This window comes from Setaria italica, chromosome VI, assembly GCF_000263155.2.
Source record: "Setaria italica strain Yugu1 chromosome VI, Setaria_italica_v2.0, whole genome shotgun sequence".
Lineage (NCBI taxonomy): Eukaryota > Viridiplantae > Streptophyta > Magnoliopsida > Poales > Poaceae > Setaria > Setaria italica.
This window is the reverse complement of record NC_028455.1, coordinates 34,377,610-34,396,822: the sequence shown is the minus strand read 5'-3', so window position 1 is coordinate 34,396,822 and position 19,213 is coordinate 34,377,610. Positions and strand designations below refer to the sequence as shown.

The following is a 19,213-nucleotide window of genomic DNA, read 5'->3' as shown; positions in this document are numbered from 1 at the left end:
GGGCACAACTGCACAACACATTCATCTTTTAGCTCAAAGAAATAATCCCTTGATACTAAAAGGTAAAATAGGCATTTTAGTTCTTCAACTTTGCTTCGAGGATCAAGTTCGCCCCTAACTTACAGATTGACCAATCTAGTCCCTCAACTTTTATTTTTAGGTCAAACTCGTCCTTGTGTTGATATAGTGCTCCACGGTGGCATGAGATTACTATTAAAAGTCTTTTTTGCCCTTGACTCCCTCTTCCCCTCTTCAATTTCCAATTTCTAACGGCACCGTGAAGCACTACTAACTGCTAATTAAGCTATATGCTTAATGTGGCCAACAAATCTAACGGCATGTGACATGTAAATCTTGTCATTTTTTTGCCCTGCTCGATCGAGAAGGTATAATCCCACGGCTGGAGTTCTATTTCATCTTCTCACAATTCTGGCTCCGCGGCTGGGAAATTGATGTGGTTTTCTCCAATTTTATTATAAATCTTGTGGTATTTGGCATGTGCTCGTCCTACATATATTTGTGTGATTACAACTAAAAAAAATGTGATTAGATAGTTTGATTTTCCATTTACTAAATTCTCGATGTTTGTTTTGAGGAGGGAAAGGAGCCGAGGGTCAAAAAGACCTTTAGCACCAAATCATGCCAACATAGAGCACCAAATCAGCATAAGGACGATTTCGATCAAAAACAAAAGTTAAAGGACTAGATTGGCCGATCTGAAAATTGAGGCCGATCTGAAAATTGAGGGATGAACTTGACTCTCGGACCAAAGTTTAGGGACAACGATGCCTATTTTGCCATACTAAAACTACAACAACTCGGCATCACTATTATGTGCTTTACTACATTCGAATTTGAACATTTTGCAATCAAGTCTGAAATGTAGTGCATGCAACTCTAAATAAGGTTTTCTCCCAGCTATGTCCAAGAAGCAGCGGCACTATTGTCTGAGCATATTCTATTTTTGTTCTCGCATCAAGAAGCTAAGTAGCCAACGACAAAAGCTTATTCTTTTGTTCTTTTGCTAAAGTGTTAATACAAGGGAGAACAACTTTGCGTGGAGGAGTTCGCTCGAGGCCAATCTCAGTAGACTAGCTATAATGATGGGCAGAAGCCCCAACAAATAAAATGAACGTAGAGTGGTGTATGAGGGGGCTCACGCCCCCCACTCAAGAAAAACACTATGATAAAATGCGCTACAATAAAAAGGTTAACATTGTGTTGCAATATAGCAAGTGTATTGGTGTACCTGTAAACAACCAATGTGTTTTCTTAATTTCAAGGTAAGAAAATAAAATAAAGATAAATAATGTTATCATGATTTTCATCTTAAACTGATTTTTGATATTGCTCGAGCGACCAAAAGTTTGACAATATTATGTTACGGAAAGGCTATTGTGAACTGTATTATTTTTTTTTTGAATCACAGTGCCCACATGCAAATCCTATACCCCGTCATATCTTGACGAAATCAACATTAGCGTTTCGCTATCGATGGACCGCGTAAAGTAGAGTCACCCACCGATCAGCAAAAGCCACTTGCCCCCGTCTGATGAAGCAAAAGAGCACGCAATGCTTACGAAACATGAACGCAACGGGGGGCGTTAGCGTGGATCTAATGAAGTGCATGCACTAAAGCCAAATTCCCCCCCTCTCCGATTCCGTAGAAAAGAGGAGAGAAACATAGCAGAGACGACACCTTTTCCTTTCCTTCGGGCAGACCGCCCAATATCATTATCCTACGAGGAGCCGAACCAAACCAGAGGTAGAAGAAGGCGACCGTGTCACCGTCCCGTCCGACACTGCCAACGCCGGGTAGCTAGCGTCCCCGGTCTCCGCCGCGTAGGATACGACTCACCCGCCCCGCATATACCGGCATATCTCCTCCCCCCGGCTGAGTCCGCTTCGTCATATGCCTTCCTGCCATGCGAACGCGGGGGCTTCTTCTGCCTGGAAGCTTCACACCGGCCCATGAGCGAGCAGGGTTTGTGTTCATGCATGCACCCAGAGGCGGCTGTTGCTTCGCCGTTTTCCCCCCCTTGTCCTGCTAGCATAGCAAGGATCGGTCGGTCGGCGACTCTGTTCCCACGCACCTCAGCAGGCTGCAGACAGCGTAGGCATCTCCGGTGTCATCTGCAGCCTCGCACCATGGATCGTTCAGGGCACGGCAACGCAGTCTGGAACTTGATGATTCCATAAGAGGCAAGATAAAGAAACAAACTGAGAAAACATCCGAGGGCAGGAAAAGCTCAAAACATGCATGTGCTACCATCGACACGCTGTTGAAGTTACTTTCCCGTTCCCAAAAACATAAGAATTCCTGGCGTACGTCTAAATTGTCTCAGAAAAATAAGGAATTAGTACATCTTTATCGCAATATTACTCATCTTCGATCGTCCCCACTGAAGATTAGTAATCTTCTACACTTCTACTACATCGTTAGCTAGATTCTTTTATGAACACAATGCAATGGATGAGTAAGAAATTGGCCGGCCTTTGTGTATGTGTCTTTGTTCCCGAAGAAAAGCGCAACTGTATACTTGTCTGGTGTGTACTTGTCTGGTGTCTGCAAGTCCCAGACCATCAGCACAACCTGAAGATTTTAGGTATTGACGATGGGTGAGTGGACTTAGTGTTAACTGGAGCAATAAAATTTTCCATCACTAGGGTATTTCTTAGTGTTGCTTGAGTCACATGCCACTTTTTCATTATGCACCTCATAACCCAGTATAATACATGTACATGTGTCCGACCCCTCAGAGTCATGCAGACTTTCTTTGTTACTTATCAGCAATTTCTCAAAGGACGGTCGTAAACTAGGCCAAGTAAAAGGTCAATCGAACAAACCTGAATTGATGTTCCTAAAAATCAGGTTAAAATCTGGTCGTTACATACTCATCAAATGCTCGTCAAATGAGTGCACAATTATTTTTTTTTACATGATGCATCATTCATGGCCAGCTTTATTTGACCTTGTAAAAATCTCTCAGAATGCAATTCGTTTGTTATATGGGCAATTCATGGTTGGCCTTATTTGACATAATAAAAAAAAGAAAACATGAAGTTGCTAAAAAAATGACTGTAAAAGTGAGTACTGCATTACTTGCGTGCTGGGCACATTTTCATAAAGTACGCCAAAGTGACTTTTTGTCACTGACCATGTTGAACAACAAAAGTAATCGGTGCGTCTTTGTCCATTCGATTTAGATTTATAGGGTCATCAATCGGCTGGGATTAGTAACTCATTTCTTTTGCTTGTCCCTTTGCTTTCACTCCTCCATGCTCTGGAAAATGACCTCCTCCGGAAACATCAAATTTGGTGTATGTATATGGACTTTCCGAGTTCCGAATAGAGATTTAGTACATTTCATGTCAATATGCTGTAACTTAATTCAATGCTTTGAAATCTTTTAGTTTGAGTTCCAAATTTTTCAATGGACCTTAAAATTTCCGAAAAAAAGAACTGCAAAAATGATATTCAAAACTTTCAAAAAGATACCTGTAATTTCCAAACAATAACGGGACTGAACCGGTTTTTATTTGGAGAGATGGGCGTGTTCGGCTGGATTTATAAGCGTGCTGAAAAGCTGAAACGGCTGATTTGTTATGAGAGAAAAAATACTGTTTGGTGGCTGATAAGCCGGATGATAAGCTGAAGCGAACAGGCCGGAAATGGACCTCTTTGGATATTTACCATTCTAACCCCGGGTTAAAAACAAATCAAAAAATTTACCGTGCCCCCCTCTCCTTCTTCTCCCGCGGTCCCACCCATTGCCCAAAGAAAGCAACGTCGCGGGCGGAGGCCACAAGCCCGGCCCGCTCCGGCCGGCGGAGGCCACAAGCCCGCTCCGGCCGGTAACTTCCGCGGGGGCGGGGGGTTCACCACGAATATGCCCGCCCATCCCCTTGGCCGTAACTCCGCGACCGCGAGGTCGCCATCGCCGCCGGGGGGCCGTAACTCCGCGACGCCCCCGTCCCCGTTTGTCGCGACGCCCTTGGCGGGGCGGGGGAATCTTCGCGGGCTTAAATACTCCGCCCTGAGGTCACCTCGCCATGCCACCACCACCGGGACGACGACGCCCTTCGCCAAGGGAGCAGCCATTTGGCGCCAACCACCCCCGTTTCGCCAAAGGGAGCTGCCATTTGGCGCCAACCCGCCGCGCTTCCTCGTCACCCACCGGAAGAGAGGTACGGCTCAGTCCCCGCCCGCTCCCGCCTCGGAGACGAGGGGCGACAACCCCTGCTCCGTCCTCCTTGCTATATTTGCTCTAGGCTCTAGCCATTGTTTGTGCTTGCTCTGTGTGGCTTCGTGCTCGTGTATGCGCTGCGCCTGGGGATATGATCGCAGAGTCGCAAGTGTACGTGTTTATTAGTTAAACAAAATAGTTTATTCTGATTAACCTTTTCATTTGTTTTTTTTACTGTTTCTGGATTTACTTTTACAATATCTTCCTTTTTTTAGGACCGGGATTGCTTGGATTGTGATTGTAAATGTGCAATCCCATAGTAATGTGATTTGCAGGTGCTGTACATGGCACGGCAAGTCTCATACCTTGTTGGGTTCTTCATGTTCTTCCTTGGTGGTCCGCTTTTTGTTGCGTTTGCTCATTGCTCTGCTTGGCTGCTACCGATAACTGAGGCATGTTAGCAATGATCCGTTTTCCCCCTTGATTCGCTGGAACCATTTAATTGACTAAAGCTCCATTCTCGGCGGAGTTGTCTGTAGCTTGATATTATTCTTGACAGCACAGTTTGATGATTTATGCCTACTTTGGCTTTGTAGTCAGCAACATATGGTGAAATTAAATATGTTTCTTGTCTTGCTAATCATCATGTCATATCGTACGCGACACCACAACAAATTAGTTATTTGGCAAGTGCATGTTGTTCAACAAACTACTGTTTCATGCAGTAAAATTTTTACTTGTTATCATGGGGTAGACATTTCATATGAGGACTCAAATTTACAATCTCATATTGGCTACTTGATATGTTGATTACAATGGGAGCTGACATATCCTGAAGTTATTGTTTGGAATTAATAATTTCAATTCTTAAGAGAAATGCAAGTCATATTGTCCAAAGTTCCTCTGCTGAACAGAAATGAATGTCAAAAACAAAAGTGCTAACATTGCATTGTTTTTCTATATAAATTTCACAGGTGATTTATCAAGGACCACCATAGGTCAAAAATGTATCAAGGAAAATCAATAGATGATAAATTCAGCAAGTTGCATCCAAGTTTACCAGTAGACACTAGAATTGGCATAGTTGGAGCAGGGCCAAGTGGCTTATCAACAGCATATGCACTAGCTAAGCTAGGGTATCGCAATGTAACCGTGTTTGAGAAATGCCAGAATGTTTCAGGGATGTGCGAGTCCATTGACATCGAAGGTGAGGAACTTAACTATTTCACTCTTATTCAACTGTCTTGTTGTCTGCTCCTTTAATCATCAATGGCATTGTTATTCAGGAAGGACTTATGATCTGGGAGGACAAGTTATAGCAGCAAACAGTGCCCCTGTTATAACTCACCTGGCAAAGGAACTAGGTTCTGAATTTGAAGAGATGGATTCGCACAAGCTTGCTCTGATTGACAGCCAAACAGGAAATATTAGAGATCTTGAAGTGGCTGAGGACTATGTATCCATGGTATCCCTAACGCTAAAATTACAGGTAAGTTGTTATAGAATAATTTCTACTAGTTATAACTGGGTCAAAAGAAATATGATTTCAGTGCCAAAAATACTAATCGCTTAGTCTACCTCACAGTTTGATAGCCTTTTCTTTTCTTCTCTTTTGTTGACATGTATGTTCTTTGGTAACTCTTATAGGATGAGGCAAATAGGTCAGGACGAGTGGGAATTCATGCTGTCAGTGGATTGGCCTCTGATCCAACTCTTGAGTTTTTGAAGAAACATGGGTTAAATTCAGTGCCAAAATCTGTAGCATATGGTTACACTGCTTCTGGCTATGGTTTTGTTCAAGACATGCCCTATGCTTTCATACAGGAGTTTACTAGAACCTCTATGGCTGGCAAGATCCGGCGTTTTAAGCATGGTTACATGAGTTTGTGGGAGAAACTCAGTAAGTCATTACCATTTGAAGTTCTATGTGGCACGGAGGTTCTGAGAGTCAAGCGTGACAGCTGCGGCGCAAGTGTACTTATCAAGAAAAACAATGATGAAATAGAAGTTAGGGAATTCGACAAAATCATATTGTCAGGTGCTATTGCTTTCAAGAATTGTAAAACATATCGATCTTCGAGTCTGACAGGTAAGCATGATTTAAATAACCTTTCTTTCGATTGAAGCCAGTATTCCAACCTTTTGAATTTATATGCCTTCTTGTTCAGATGGAGAAAATGAAGTGGTAGAATTGAATGATTTTGAAAGAGAACTATTCAGTAAGGTACAGACAATTGACTACTATACTACTGTTGTTAAGATTGAAGGATTTGAGAACATGCCAAAGGGATTTTACTACTTTGGAGAATACATGGAGGATCCAACAACACTAGGGCATCCAGTGGCAATGCAAAGATTTTTTGCTGACACAGATATTTTCTTGTTTTGGTCTTATGGGAATTCGGCAGACATCAAAGGGTCATATGTGGCTAAATGTGTAACTGATGTCGTGATTTCTATGGGGGGAACTGTGCAAAAAGTTCTTTTACAGCGGCGATTCAAGTATTTCCCTCATGTCAGCAGTGAAGGTATTGGTCGACAGGGTTTTGATTACCAAATAATTTAATTTTCCTGCATTCCAACCACAGTGATTTCCTGCATTGCAGACATGAAAAATGGATTCTACGAAAGGGTGGAGTCTGAGTTGCAAGGCTTTCAGAACACTTACTATGTTGGAGGTCTGCTGGCATTTGAGCTAACTGAAAGAAATGCGTTATACTCCATTTCAACTGTTTGTAAACACTTTGCCATTGACAGTGATCTACCGACGATTCCCTATGTTAAGGTGAGCTAGAAAATACTGTCCTGATATACTTCAAGTATTATTTGAACTTCTATTGCCAAAAGGAATTGTGCTTACATCTGTCAGTACTTTGTTTATGCAGAGATTGTTTCCTCTGTCCATAAGAAATCCTTCACCTCCTAGAGATATTGGTGAGCTTGAAGGAGTTGAATTCCCCGATCTTCCATCCCTGGATGGATATTTGGAATACTGGGGAACTCATAAAGTCACGGCAAAGAAGGTTATCTACACTTGGATCAACGAAGAAGGGAAGATCGTGAATCGTAGAACCTACCAGGAGCTTCATGATAATGCATCTCACATTGCATATAGACTATTGACAAGCACGAAGCCTATTATCAAGCCTGGTGACAGAGTTCTCCTTATTCATCTACCTGGTTTGGAGTTTGTTGATGCATTCTTTGGGTGCATCAGAGCAGGAGTTATACCAGTCCCAGTTTTGCCCCCTGATCCAATGCAAAGGGGTGGGCAAGCGCTTCTCAAAGTTGAGAATATCTCTAAGGCATGCAATGCTGTGGCAATTCTATCCACCTCTTCATACCATGCTGCTGTACGCGCAGGCTATGTCAAGAATATTGTCACTCTAGCAAAGAGTGCTCAGAAATGCTCAGCTCAGTGGCCTGACCTCCCCTGGATTCACACTGACTCATGGATAAAGAACTATCGACGAAGTCCAGACAGCTACAACTCAGAAAGTGCTGAATCTATGATTACCAAGCCCCAGCCAAGTGAACTATGCTTTCTACAATTCACGTCGGGTTCCACTGGTGATGCCAAGGGTGTGATGATAACACATGGTGGGCTAATCCACAATGTGAAGATGATGAAGAAGCGATATAGAAGTACCTCAAAAACTGTCCTTATCAGTTGGCTTCCACAGTACCATGACATGGGTCTAATAGGGGGTCTTTTCACTGCACTTGTAAGTGGAGGAACTTCCATTCTATTTTCACCAATGACGTTTATCAGAAACCCCCTCCTGTGGCTGCAAACAATAAATGACTACCATGGAACACACAGTGCAGGTCCAAATTTTGCATTTGAACTAGTGATAAGACGGCTTGAGGCCGAGAAGAACAAAATTTATGACCTCTCTTCCATGATCTTCATCATGATTGCAGCAGAGCCAGTAAGGCAAAAAACTATTAAAAGGTTCATAGAGTTGACTCAACCTTTCGGCTTTTCTGAAGGTGTACTTGCTCCTGGATATGGCCTGGCTGAAAACTGTGTCTATGTTAGCTGTGCCTTTGGTGAAGGCAAGCCCATTTTCATAGATTGGCAAGGAAGAGTTTGTTGTGGGTATGTTGATCCAGATGATCCAGATATTACCATCAAAATTGTTGATGCAGACTCTTTGACAGAGCATGAGGAGGATGGTGCTGAGGGTGAGATATGGATCAGCAGTCCTAGTTCTGGCGTTGGTTATTGGAGCAATAAGGAAATAAGCCAGAAAACCTTTTGCAATCAGCTCAAGAATTACCCTAGCAAAAATTTCACAAGAACTGGTGATTTAGGAAGGATAATCAATGGTAAACTTTTTATTACAGGAAGGATCAAAGATCTTATCATTGTTGCTGGTAGAAATATTTATTCTGCAGATGTAGAGAAGACAGTGGAAGGTTCTTCTGATGTTCTTCGACCGGGCTGTTGTGCTGTTGTTGGTGTTCCCGAGGAAGTTTTAACCCAGAAAGGCATCTCAATTCCTGATTCTTCTGATCAGGTTGGACTTGTTGTGATCGCTGAGGTTAGGGAGGGTAAAGCAGTCTCTGAAGAGATCGCAGACAACATCAAAACACGTGTAGCGGAAGAGCATGGTGTAACTATTGCATCTGTCAAGCTTATCAAGCCTAGAACTTTATCCAAGACAACATCCGGGAAAATACGGAGATTCGAATGCATGAAGCAGTTTGTTGATAATACTCTTAGCCTGGCAAATAGTAACCATATATCTAAGAAGAAATCTCTTTTTCGGTCTCTCACTACAGGAACTGGCATGGAAATCAGGAGGTCCTCCTTGAAGCAGACTGTTGATCCCCTCGTTCTCCCTCAGCCCAGAAGAAAAGTGAAAAACTTAATGGAAATTATTGAGTTTTTAACGCAGTTAGTATCAGATCAAGCAGGTATTCCAAAGGAAAAAATTTCCCCAACTAACAGCCTACCTTCTTATGGATTTGACTCAATTGCAGTGGTCCGAGCAGCACAAAAGCTCTCAGATTTTCTTGGCACACCTGTTGGAGCAATTGACATCTTTACTGCAAGCTGCATTTCAGAGCTTGCTAACTTCTTGGAGAATCTAGTGCATAAATCACAACCACAGCTGGCACCTCAGCCCAGAGGCAAAGTGAAAACGTCCAAGGAGATTATTGAGTTTCTAAAACAGATAGTATCAGATAAAACAGGCATTCCAAAGGACAAAATTTCTCCAACTGATAGTCTACCTTCTTATGGTTTTGATTCAATCACAGTGGTCCGAACAGCCCAGAAACTCTCAGATTTTCTTGGTATTCCAGTTGGAGCCATTGACATCTTTACAGCAAGCTGTATTGCTGAGCTTGCTAGCTTCTTGGAGAATTTGGTGCACAAGTCACAACCACAGATGGAACCTGATGTATCTTGCTCTGCTGAGGATGAGAATCTAGAGACTATAGATGCTAGTACTTCAGATCTCAGTGTCTTTGCTATTGGGACCCTCCAGATCCTGGCTCTTACTTATGTCTGCTTTATCCTGTTACTCCCAGCATATTTTGCTAGTTCGATGTACATGGCCATGCTATCTTTGGTCAGTATGGTGAAATTGTCACTGCTGACCTATCTTAGTTCTTTGGTCCTGGCACCTATTGCATGGATATGCTATGCCTTGTTCACGTCATTATCCCTATCTATCTTGGGGAAGTCATTCCTTCAGCCAAATTATGTTCTAACCCCTGGTGTTTCGATATGGTCAGTTGATTTCGTGAAATGGTGGGCACTAAACAAGGCACAATCATTAGCAGCAAAGATGCTAGCTGTGCATCTAAAGGGTACAATATTCTTGAATTACTGGTTCAAGATGCAAGGAGCTCGGATTGGGTCATCTGTTGTCATTGACACAGTAGACATCACGGACCCATCCTTACTAGCAGTCGCAGATGGTGCAGTGGTCGCAGAAGGTGTTCTCATTCTGGGCCATGAAGTCCGTAATGAAGTGCTGAGTTTTAGGCATGTCAAGATTGGACAAAATGCATCAATTGGCCCTTATGCAGTCCTCCAGAAGGGCACTGTTGTGCACAATGGTGCTGTGGTTCCACCATTGCACAAGACCGAACAAGGGAAATCGGCATATCTGGCTAGCAAAACTTCTGCATACATGAAGGTAACTAGAAGTAGTTGAATTTATACACCAAATTCTTGTGCTAATAACCTAAGATAATAAGGCATAAAACAAGTAGAATTTTAAGCTGGTTATTTCTAGCATTTGAAGTTAGTGAGCTGCATATAAATACGCCTATATGCATAGTCGTTGATGAAGTTCCTAGCAATTGCGTTGACTCTCCAGTACTACAACCAGAGGTTATGTCTTTGAGACATAGGAAGGAACAGAGAATTTTTATCAGGAAGGCCATAGAAAATAAAGAAAATGTAAAGGTGTTTTTTTTCTTTGAGGTTGTAAAGGTGTATTGTTGTGCACAAACGAGATTTTTTTCTCTGTTTTTAGCTCGATATCTGATGATATTGGAAATTCTCTTTTGCATCCGCAGAACATGCTCTACCATTTTTTCAGGACCACCTTCCTCATATTTGTCTGTACAACTGAATGATTTTTTATGTTATTTATTGACCATCTATTGCAGGAAGAAGTAAGGACAGCAAACATGGCACTTGAACACCTTGTTAGCATCTATGCGATAGGCTTCCTGGGTGCTCTGTCAAGTGCAACAGTCTTCATGTTGTACAACCACTTCTCTGGTGCAACGGTTTCACTTCAGCACTTCTCCTTTGCATGTATTGCTGGTGCCTTCCACTGGTTACCCGCTGTCATTGCCGCTTATGCTGTGATTGTCCGGGAGACGACCACGAGCCCAGTGTCATTTGCCCTCCTCACCGCCTTCGCATACTTGAGCTATGGGATCATCCTCAGTCTTCTCACCAGTATCACCAACAAAGCTCTTGCTACAAGGTCAGGGGCCAAGAAGGATATGGCAAGTTTGATCCAGCGGCGCATAACCATCGCTGCACACCTCAGATTTGCAAAGATGCTATCCGGAACAGAAGCCTTCTGCATGTACTTGAGGCTTCTCGGAGCAAAGATTGGCAGGCATTGCTCTATCCGAGCCATCAATCCGGTGGCAAATCCTGAGCTGATCAGCATCGGTGATGGGGTCCATCTAGGCGATTTCTGCAATATCGTTCCAGGGTTCTACTCAAAAGGGTTTACCAGTGCGGAGATAAAGGTCCAGGACAACACTGTGGTTGGCAGTGGCAGCTTGCTCCTCCCTGGCTCAGTCCTCCAAGAGAATGTCATCCTGGGAGCAGTCTCCGTCGCACCGCAGGGTTCAGTTCTCCAGCGAGGCGGCGTCTATGTCGGAGCACAGTCTCTGACCTTGGTGAAGAACACCTTGCACACAGAAGATGAGCGGATTGAAGAGATGGACCCGTTGTACAAGAAGATTGTCGGGAACCTTGCAGCGAACCTGGCCATCACTACCATGAACGTCAAGTCAAGATACTTCCACCGCATCGGCGTCAGCGGGCGGGGTGTTCTGAAGATGTACCAAGATATACCTTCACTGCCCAAGCACAAGATATTTGGCGCCGGCAAGTCTTTCCCGGTGATCGTCCGGCACAGCAACAGCCTCAGCGCAGACGACGATGCAAGGCTCGACGCGCGTGGCGCGGCAGTGCGGATCCTCACGGACGATGGCGAGGTGCCTCTTCTCGACCTTACCCTGAAGAGTGGCAAGGCGTTCTACGCGCGCACCATCGCTGACTTCACCACCTGGCTCGTCTGTGGCCTGGCGGCGAGGGAAGAGCAAGTGAAGCAAGCGCCACACATCCGCGACGCCGTCTGGGGATCCCTCCGGAACACCGACTCGTACACCGTGCTGCATTACTACTCCAACATATGCCGGCTGCTGCGGTTCGAGGACGGCAAGGAGATGTACGCAAAGTTCAAGCTCCGCCCAGTGGACAAAGACGTATCGGAGGACTCCGGCCAAGTGGTCCCCCGGGGCATCTTGCCGCCGGAGACCGGCGCCATCCCAAGGGCTGAGGACGACACGCGCCCGTTGCTCTTCCTCGCCGACGACTTCCGTCGCAAGGTGGGGTCTCCCGATGGGGTGCGCTACGTCTTCCAGCTGCAGCTCAGGGATGTCCCTGCCGACAGCGCCGCCCGGGACGTCGCCCTCGACTGCACACGGCCATGGGACGAGGCCGAGTTCCCGTACATCGAGGTCGGGGAGATAAACCTCGCCAGCAATGTCCCGACGGAGGAGACGGAGAAGCTCGAGTTCAACCCGTTCCTGCGGTGCCCGGAGGTGGACGTGATCCCGGCGACGTCCTGCACGCAGAGCGCGTCCATCGACCATGGCCGCTCGCTGGTCTACGAGATCTGCCAACGCCTGCGGAATGGTGAGCCGCTGCCGGCGTCATGGCGGGCGTTCCTGGAGCAGTCGGACACCAAGATCGACTTGTCAGGGTGCCCGGTCATCGCGGCGACGCGGTCAAGCTCGAACCTCAGCCATGGCACCAAGGTGACGCTGGCTAGGACATGGTACCAGGCGGTCTGGGCCACGCTGTGCCAGCCACTGCTGCAGACGCTCGTGCCGTACTTCACCATGGGCCTGGTTATCTTCTCCCCCCTCCGTGCCCTCCTCGCCGCGTCGACGGCCACCGGCACGCCACTGTACTGGACTCTGCCCATCTTCTGGGTCACGTCGGGCGCCGCCGCGATGGCCGCCTGCGCCGCGGCGAAGGGGGCCCTGGTCGGCCGCCGGGCCGAGGGTGACACGGTGCACATCTGGTCGCCGGCCGTGTTCCTGGACACGGTCTGGCAGGCCGTGCGCACGGCCGCCGGGGAGTACTTCGCGGAGCTGACGCCCGGGTCCGTGCCGTTCGCGGTGTGGATGCGGGCCATGGGCGCGTCCGTGGCGGCGGCCGACGGCGTGTACGTGGACTCCATGGGCGCGCTGCTGAACCCGGAGATGGTGCGGCTGGAGCGCGGCGCGAGCGTGGGTCGGGACGCGCTGCTGTTCGGCCACGTGTACGAGGGCGAGGGCGGGGAGGTGAAGTTCGGCGCGGTGCACATCGGCGAGGACGGGTTCGTGGGCAGCCGCGCCGTCGCGATGCCCGGCGTCAGGGTCGACGACGGCGGCTGCCTCGGCGCCCTGGGGCTCGCCATGAAGGAGGAGATCGTGAGGAACAGGATGTAGCAGGACAGCAAGCGAGGAAGCTAGGTGAGGCATCGGCGCATCGCCATGAGCAGCATTGGTGAAGCATCAGTTTCTCTTCTTGGTTTTTTTGGGGTTTGAGCTGCAGTGTTGCTGCTGTTCTCTGCGCTTTTAGTTTTACTTTTACTACTCTGTGGTACTTGTACACGTAGGATCGTACTATATAGTAGTAGTGATGGTACGATCAATAAGTGGCCAGAAATAATCGAATGCAAGCTACAAATGTACTCCGAGTTTCTTTTTCCAAATCTCATCTCCTAACATGTGGGCCCATCTTCGTATTTCCGATTTTTACTCCATGTCTTCTCTCCAGCTACTAACATAGATAATTATTTCTTTCAAGAGTACTATAAACCCTAAAAATCCTCCTATATATGCTAGTAGGGCTATCTTTGTATTTGAGGTAATCATACTAGTTTTATTTTACCACTCTTTTAATTTATAAATATCAATCCACATTGTTCTTCAAAAATTAAATATATATTATTAGTACTATTATCTCTTTTATAATGTTATAAATAAAAAATATAGCCTGAAGGGCTTATAATGTCGTGTTGCTAAAGGGCCATCGAAATCACAGAGCCGGTTGTGATTGTCAATTCTCTCAAGGAGGCAAGGACATTCACATACTCACACAGTACAATGAATGCAACCATAATATCCTGGAGGAGTAAAGGGGTGTTTGGATACCCCGTAACATCCCGTCCTAAAGTTTAGTACCTATCACATTGGATGTTTGATACTAATTAGGAGTATTAAACATAGGCTAATTACAAAACTAAAACTATAGATATACAAAACTAAAACTATAGATATACGTAAATTTAAAACTTTTTAAAGTGTGTCACCTAGGTCCAAAACATCACATAGACCTCCCAAATCCCACAGGCTACCACCTCCATCATGTTACCCCCTTTTCTCCCGTAGGAGGTACATCATGTATTCACAATCAGTTACGGACGCTTTGGCTCTTTTTAGAATGCACGATATATAAATTACAATGCACACATATTGTATCCTAGGACAATACAATTCAATTAACATTGGACAAATTCTATTTGGATAATCGTATCGTTTATATTATAGCAAAAATTTGCAGCTCAAAACATCCAACAGAAGTAATTGCCAGCGGTGCACCCTCTCAGCACTCAGATTTTTTTTTCGAATCACACAGTACAGAGGCAGACGCTCACATACACGCATGCACACTCGCCCCTACGAACATACGCACGCAACCCCCCTATGAGCATCTCCGAAATACTGAGCCGGCAAATCCTCGAGATTGACGAGTCAAGGACTCGAACCCTGGTGGGTAGGTTCCACCACAAGAAACTTTGCTAGCTGAGCTACGCTCAGTTCGCCTCTCAGCACTCAAATTTCACTAAACACACACGAATATAGGTAGATAACATGTTGTAATTCCTCTACCCCTTCTGCTGCTTCTTGTACATAACTTTTTATTCGTTCAATATATAACCAGTAGGAGCGTGCCTCTCCTGTTTCGTAAAAAAAATCTCCTGTGTAGTCCATTCGATGCATTGACATGTTTGCAAGAAAGTTATTTGAATCATTCAATATAAGTTGTACTTTATGTACACATTTCTTTTAGAAGAAAAAAAATACACAGATTATTGTACACATAGCAATGGCCTTCTAAGTTAAGAAGGAAATTTCACAGGCAAGAAGTGAAAAAAAAAGAGTCCGGTCCTAGGATGAATTTGCACTAATAAGGATAGAGATCTTTGGAGTTATGTAGTGAGATCATATATATGTTCCAAGATTAACATTAGCACGCATGGTCAGGGGTTCATATCGTGTTGTAAAATTCATAATTGGAATAATTAAGTATTGATTCGGGCATAATTGCAATACAAGTGGCTCCATTGATTTCATATGAATAAAATATGTAAGTATCAAGAGGGAAACAAATCAAATGTTGCACAATGTTATTTCACACATTTGGAAGTGCTTGATTAAGTTTTTTATCATTAAATTCTATAAGAGAAATATTACGTCTAGATGTAGTTAACATTTTTATTATTTTCATAAATCAACAGGTTATCACAACCGAGTGGGCCAAAAGAATCCTTTAATTCTTTATTCTTTTACATCCAAATCACTTGTCATAGACTATGTAGAATGCCGGTTTAATGAGTGCTCAAAGAGAGAGGCTGCTGCATAAAAGTTAATCCGTACAAAGCAAAATTAAGCATCCTGTCCTCCTTACAAGCATAGCCAATAACGTGCTGAAAAAAGAAACTAGCTGTCCTCATACACATTGCATATATGTTGTGGTGGAAAACAAAAAATGCAGTTCTTTAGGTAATCACTACTATGTGTAAGCACCTTCCATAACTGATAATTGTGTTTTATACCCCACCTCCTCTTTTATTTTGGAAAATATGTTATTTTTTTAAGATTAAGGAAAATATCCGGTCTTGAATATTCACATGTGAATGTGAATGTTATGTTCGATGACAAAATTATCCATTTCTCTTATTCCATTTCACACACGTGATCCACACCCTCATCAAATTTCTATTACCTACAAATGTCCTATATAAATCTTCCGAGTCTCCACGATTCTCCTTGTTCCATTCTATACATTGTCTCTGATCCAAAATTGAGTTGCACGGATCTCCAAGTCGATTCTCCTTTGCTCCTCCACGATTCTTGATCGTTTGAGCACTCAAATCGCAGGTGATAGGTTCTTCTCTGCATGATTCCAAATTTTCATAAGCAATTTGGATCTAATATTCTTCCGGTGCTTTCGAAACTATACTGTTTTTACATCATTTTTTTTATTTTTGTTCTCCTTTCCCGTGAATTTCTGTTCGACATTCTCTCCATCATTCGCAGCGTAATCTGGGCCAACGTATTTGCGTCAAGGCGCCTCCTGTGAGCAGATTCTTGGTACCAATCACGTATGAACATGGACACGAAACCGATCGCAGGAGGCGGCGGCGGCGGCGGCGGCGATGCGGAAGGAGGAGGAAGCTGTGCTGCCGGCAATGTCCCGGCGATGCAATCCTCATGCGACGCGGTGGCGCCTTCGCCGGCACCTCATACGGAGTGCGACATGAGCCGCATGCCGGACTCCCCAGTGCGCAAGCCCGGCCACCGTCGCGCGCTCTCGGACATCATCGGCCTCCCCAACGACCTGGACCTCGGCGCCCCCGGCGCCGGCGACGGCCCCGTGCTGTCGGACGAGAACGAGGAGGAGCTCTTCTCCATGTTTCTCGACGTCGAGAAGCTGAACTCGCGGTGCGGGGCGTCGGAGTCGGAGTCATCGTGCGCCATGGCGGGGGGTGGGGGAGAGGCGACGCAGATGTCCGCCGCGCCTGGGGCAGGGCTCAGGCCGAGGCACCATCAGAGGCATTCCATGGATGCCTCGAGCTCCATCGACGCGGAGAATCTTTTTGGGACGTCGGCGATGGATGGCGTGTCGCCGGTTGAGGCGAAGAAGGCAATGTCCGCCGCAAAGCTCGCCGAACTTGCGCTCATCGACCCCAAGAAGGCAAAAAGGTACGGTATCACTTTTGTGGATTTCTTTTGCTTGTTCTTTATTTAGTTTCATCATCTGTTAGATTATGTTTCTTTCATCTGAATGCGTTCTCCATCAAATGCTCTTTGTCATCAAAAGCCTATGAATTTTGTACTTTTGTGGGTAGAGATTCTTATTGTTGCATGATGATTCGGTAAGAATTGATGCAAAATAGATGGCATGGAACACAAGGAGTCAAATATGATGAAAGAGAACTCATCGATTGGTTTTTTTTTCCTTATCGAATATTGACCAAAAGGAAGTGAAGGGTGATAGCATGCGTTGGAATTGGCTCAAATGCGGGTTGGTGTGGGCGCGCAACTAGGACTAGTGACCAAACAACCTAGCACTCGTTCTTGCCTTTTCTCACTATAGAAAAATACTGATTTATGGTGGCTGCGCATCTTACCACCTAAGAGAATTTTATTTTTGACAAACATATGCTGAATCTTTTGTGCTAGTAAATGGTAGAGATGTATATATGGGGTGAAACTTAAATCCTTTTTTTTTGCGGATCATGTTGCAGTGATATTGTATAGTAGCCTATTCTTTGTCTATGAATGATTCTGTTCTGGTTTTGTTCTTCTATATATTGGTATAGATATAGAAAGGCTACCAATTTTCTGTCATGAGATAAACTAACTGCCAAGAATTATGAGAACTCCTTTTTTATTAAAAAAGGCTTACGAGAAATTCAGCATGAGGCATGGAACAAAATGTGCATTTATTTTTGGTTCTAATCCAAATAAATTATATATTGCATTGCAGTTCCACATTTATGCTCGGACTACTTGGCAGATTTGTAACAAATATTTGCATTCCTATAATATTATTCTGAACGACTATTTCTGATGGCAAGTAAATAGTTTGGAGTTTGTCCCTACTCCCTAGATTTAATCCTCTTCATTGTGATGTATTGATGTAATTTAACTTATTTAAAACGAAATCCTGGCGTTTTTTCTTTGGGAAAACTGGTACACAAAAGAAATAAAGCTGTAAGCATAATGGGACTAGGATAACTTTGCACTGAAACCAACCATTTTTCTTTTTGTCCTGGAATATGAAAATATGAAAAGAAATTGCTGAATTACCTATTCTGACTGTTACCTGATTAATCATGTGATAGGATTATAAATAATAGACAGTCAGCAGCAAGATCAAAAGAAAGGAAGATGCGGTATATTGCTGAACTTGAACGGAAGGTGCAATTTATGCAGAGAGAAGCCACAGCACTGGCAACTCAGCTGGCGTTGCTACAGGTGTGGACACTTCTTCTCTTATGGTGATTGTCATATAATTTTGAATTGTTAGTATTACTGTCCTAAATTGTTATGATATTATTTAGGGTAGTTCATGATGTTCTAGACTATCAGCAGTAGAAACCAACAGTTATCTTGCTGGATCTGAATCCGATGCAACATTTAGTTTCTTGCAGTGGGCAGTAAAGGCTTTTGCTTTGTGTTTTCGGTTACCATGTTTATTTTCCATCGATGGCCACTTCATATAGTTAACCATTCTTCCCTCCATTATACTGATCCAAACAGCGAGACACAGCTGGGCTAACAGCTGAGAACAGTGAACTGAAGCTCCGTCTGCAGAACACAGAGCATCAAGTCCACTTACAAGATGGTAAAGCTTCCATCATTATAACACCCGTTATGCTCTGGTGACAACACAATCGAAAAACTTACATACCTTCCTGCTTGTCTTGAAACACTATCCCCAGCTCTCAACGATGCCCTGAAATCGGAGCTCCAGCGGCTGAAGATGGCGACAGGCCAGATGGGCAGCGGTGGAGGGGCGATGAACTTCGGCGCATCACCGCACCCATTCGGTGCGAACCACCACCACCAGCAGATGTTTCACCCTAACCAAGCAATGCCACCACCCTTCGCGGCGATGCAGCAGCAGCAGCAGCAGCTGCTCCCCAACCAGCCATTGCACCCTCTGCAAACCCAGCAGGCTGCGATCAACCTGAACATGAAAGGGCCGGCGCCTGCTCCCAACCAGTGGTGGGGCGACGCGTGGTCGGAGAGCAGCAGCAGCTGATCCATCACCATCAGTGATGGAGGAGGGTGCTGTCGATCTGGAAATTGTGGTATACATATGTCAGGATGATTTGGTTTTGGGTATCGAATTATCGATCGCCCAAGTATAGGTGTGTGATATATGTTCCTTCAAAAAAAATGTGATATAGTTAAGGAGGTTATACACTCAGATATCAAGTTCCTGTGTCTTGGTTCTCCAAGGATGT

General features: G+C 44.8%; 2 protein-coding genes across 2 annotated transcripts; both read left to right on the top strand.

Annotated features, from left to right (window-relative positions):
- Positions 1–3,889: 3,889 nt before the first annotated feature.
- Positions 3,890–13,690, top strand: LOC101754518. The gene is made up of 8 exons (XM_022827370.1): positions 3,890–4,188; positions 5,162–5,394; positions 5,474–5,676; positions 5,835–6,276; positions 6,356–6,715; positions 6,794–6,972; positions 7,073–10,342; positions 10,821–13,690. Exons 2-8 carry the CDS (start codon positions 5,193–5,195, stop codon positions 13,395–13,397), a joined length of 7,233 nt encoding a protein of 2,410 aa, XP_022683105.1. The 5' UTR covers positions 3,890–4,188; positions 5,162–5,192; the 3' UTR covers positions 13,398–13,690.
- Positions 13,691–16,341: 2,651 nt separating this feature from the next.
- Positions 16,342–19,213, top strand: LOC101754126 (transcription factor RF2a). The gene is made up of 4 exons (XM_004974009.2): positions 16,342–16,940; positions 18,086–18,218; positions 18,504–18,588; positions 18,686–19,213. The coding sequence occupies exons 1-4, from the start codon at positions 16,342–16,344 to the stop codon at positions 19,006–19,008; spliced, it is 1,140 nt and encodes a 379-aa protein (XP_004974066.1). The 3' UTR covers positions 19,009–19,213.

Excerpts from the sequence above, each read along its gene's own strand:
- LOC101754518 (XM_022827370.1), top strand. The coding sequence starts at position 5,193 with ATGTATCAAGGAAAATCAATAGATGATAAATTCAGCAAGTTGCATCCA. Across the intron at positions 5,395-5,473 it reads CGAGTCCATTGACATCGAAG|GAAGGACTTATGATCTGGGA; the intron begins GTGAGGAACTTA and ends ATTGTTATTCAG. Across the intron at positions 6,277-6,355 it reads TCGATCTTCGAGTCTGACAG|ATGGAGAAAATGAAGTGGTA; the intron begins GTAAGCATGATT and ends CTTCTTGTTCAG.
- LOC101754126 (XM_004974009.2), top strand. The coding sequence starts at position 16,342 with ATGAACATGGACACGAAACCGATCGCAGGAGGCGGCGGCGGCGGCGGC. Across the intron at positions 16,941-18,085 it reads GACCCCAAGAAGGCAAAAAG|GATTATAAATAATAGACAGT; the intron begins GTACGGTATCAC and ends ATCATGTGATAG. Across the intron at positions 18,589-18,685 it reads TCAAGTCCACTTACAAGATG|CTCTCAACGATGCCCTGAAA; the intron begins GTAAAGCTTCCA and ends CACTATCCCCAG.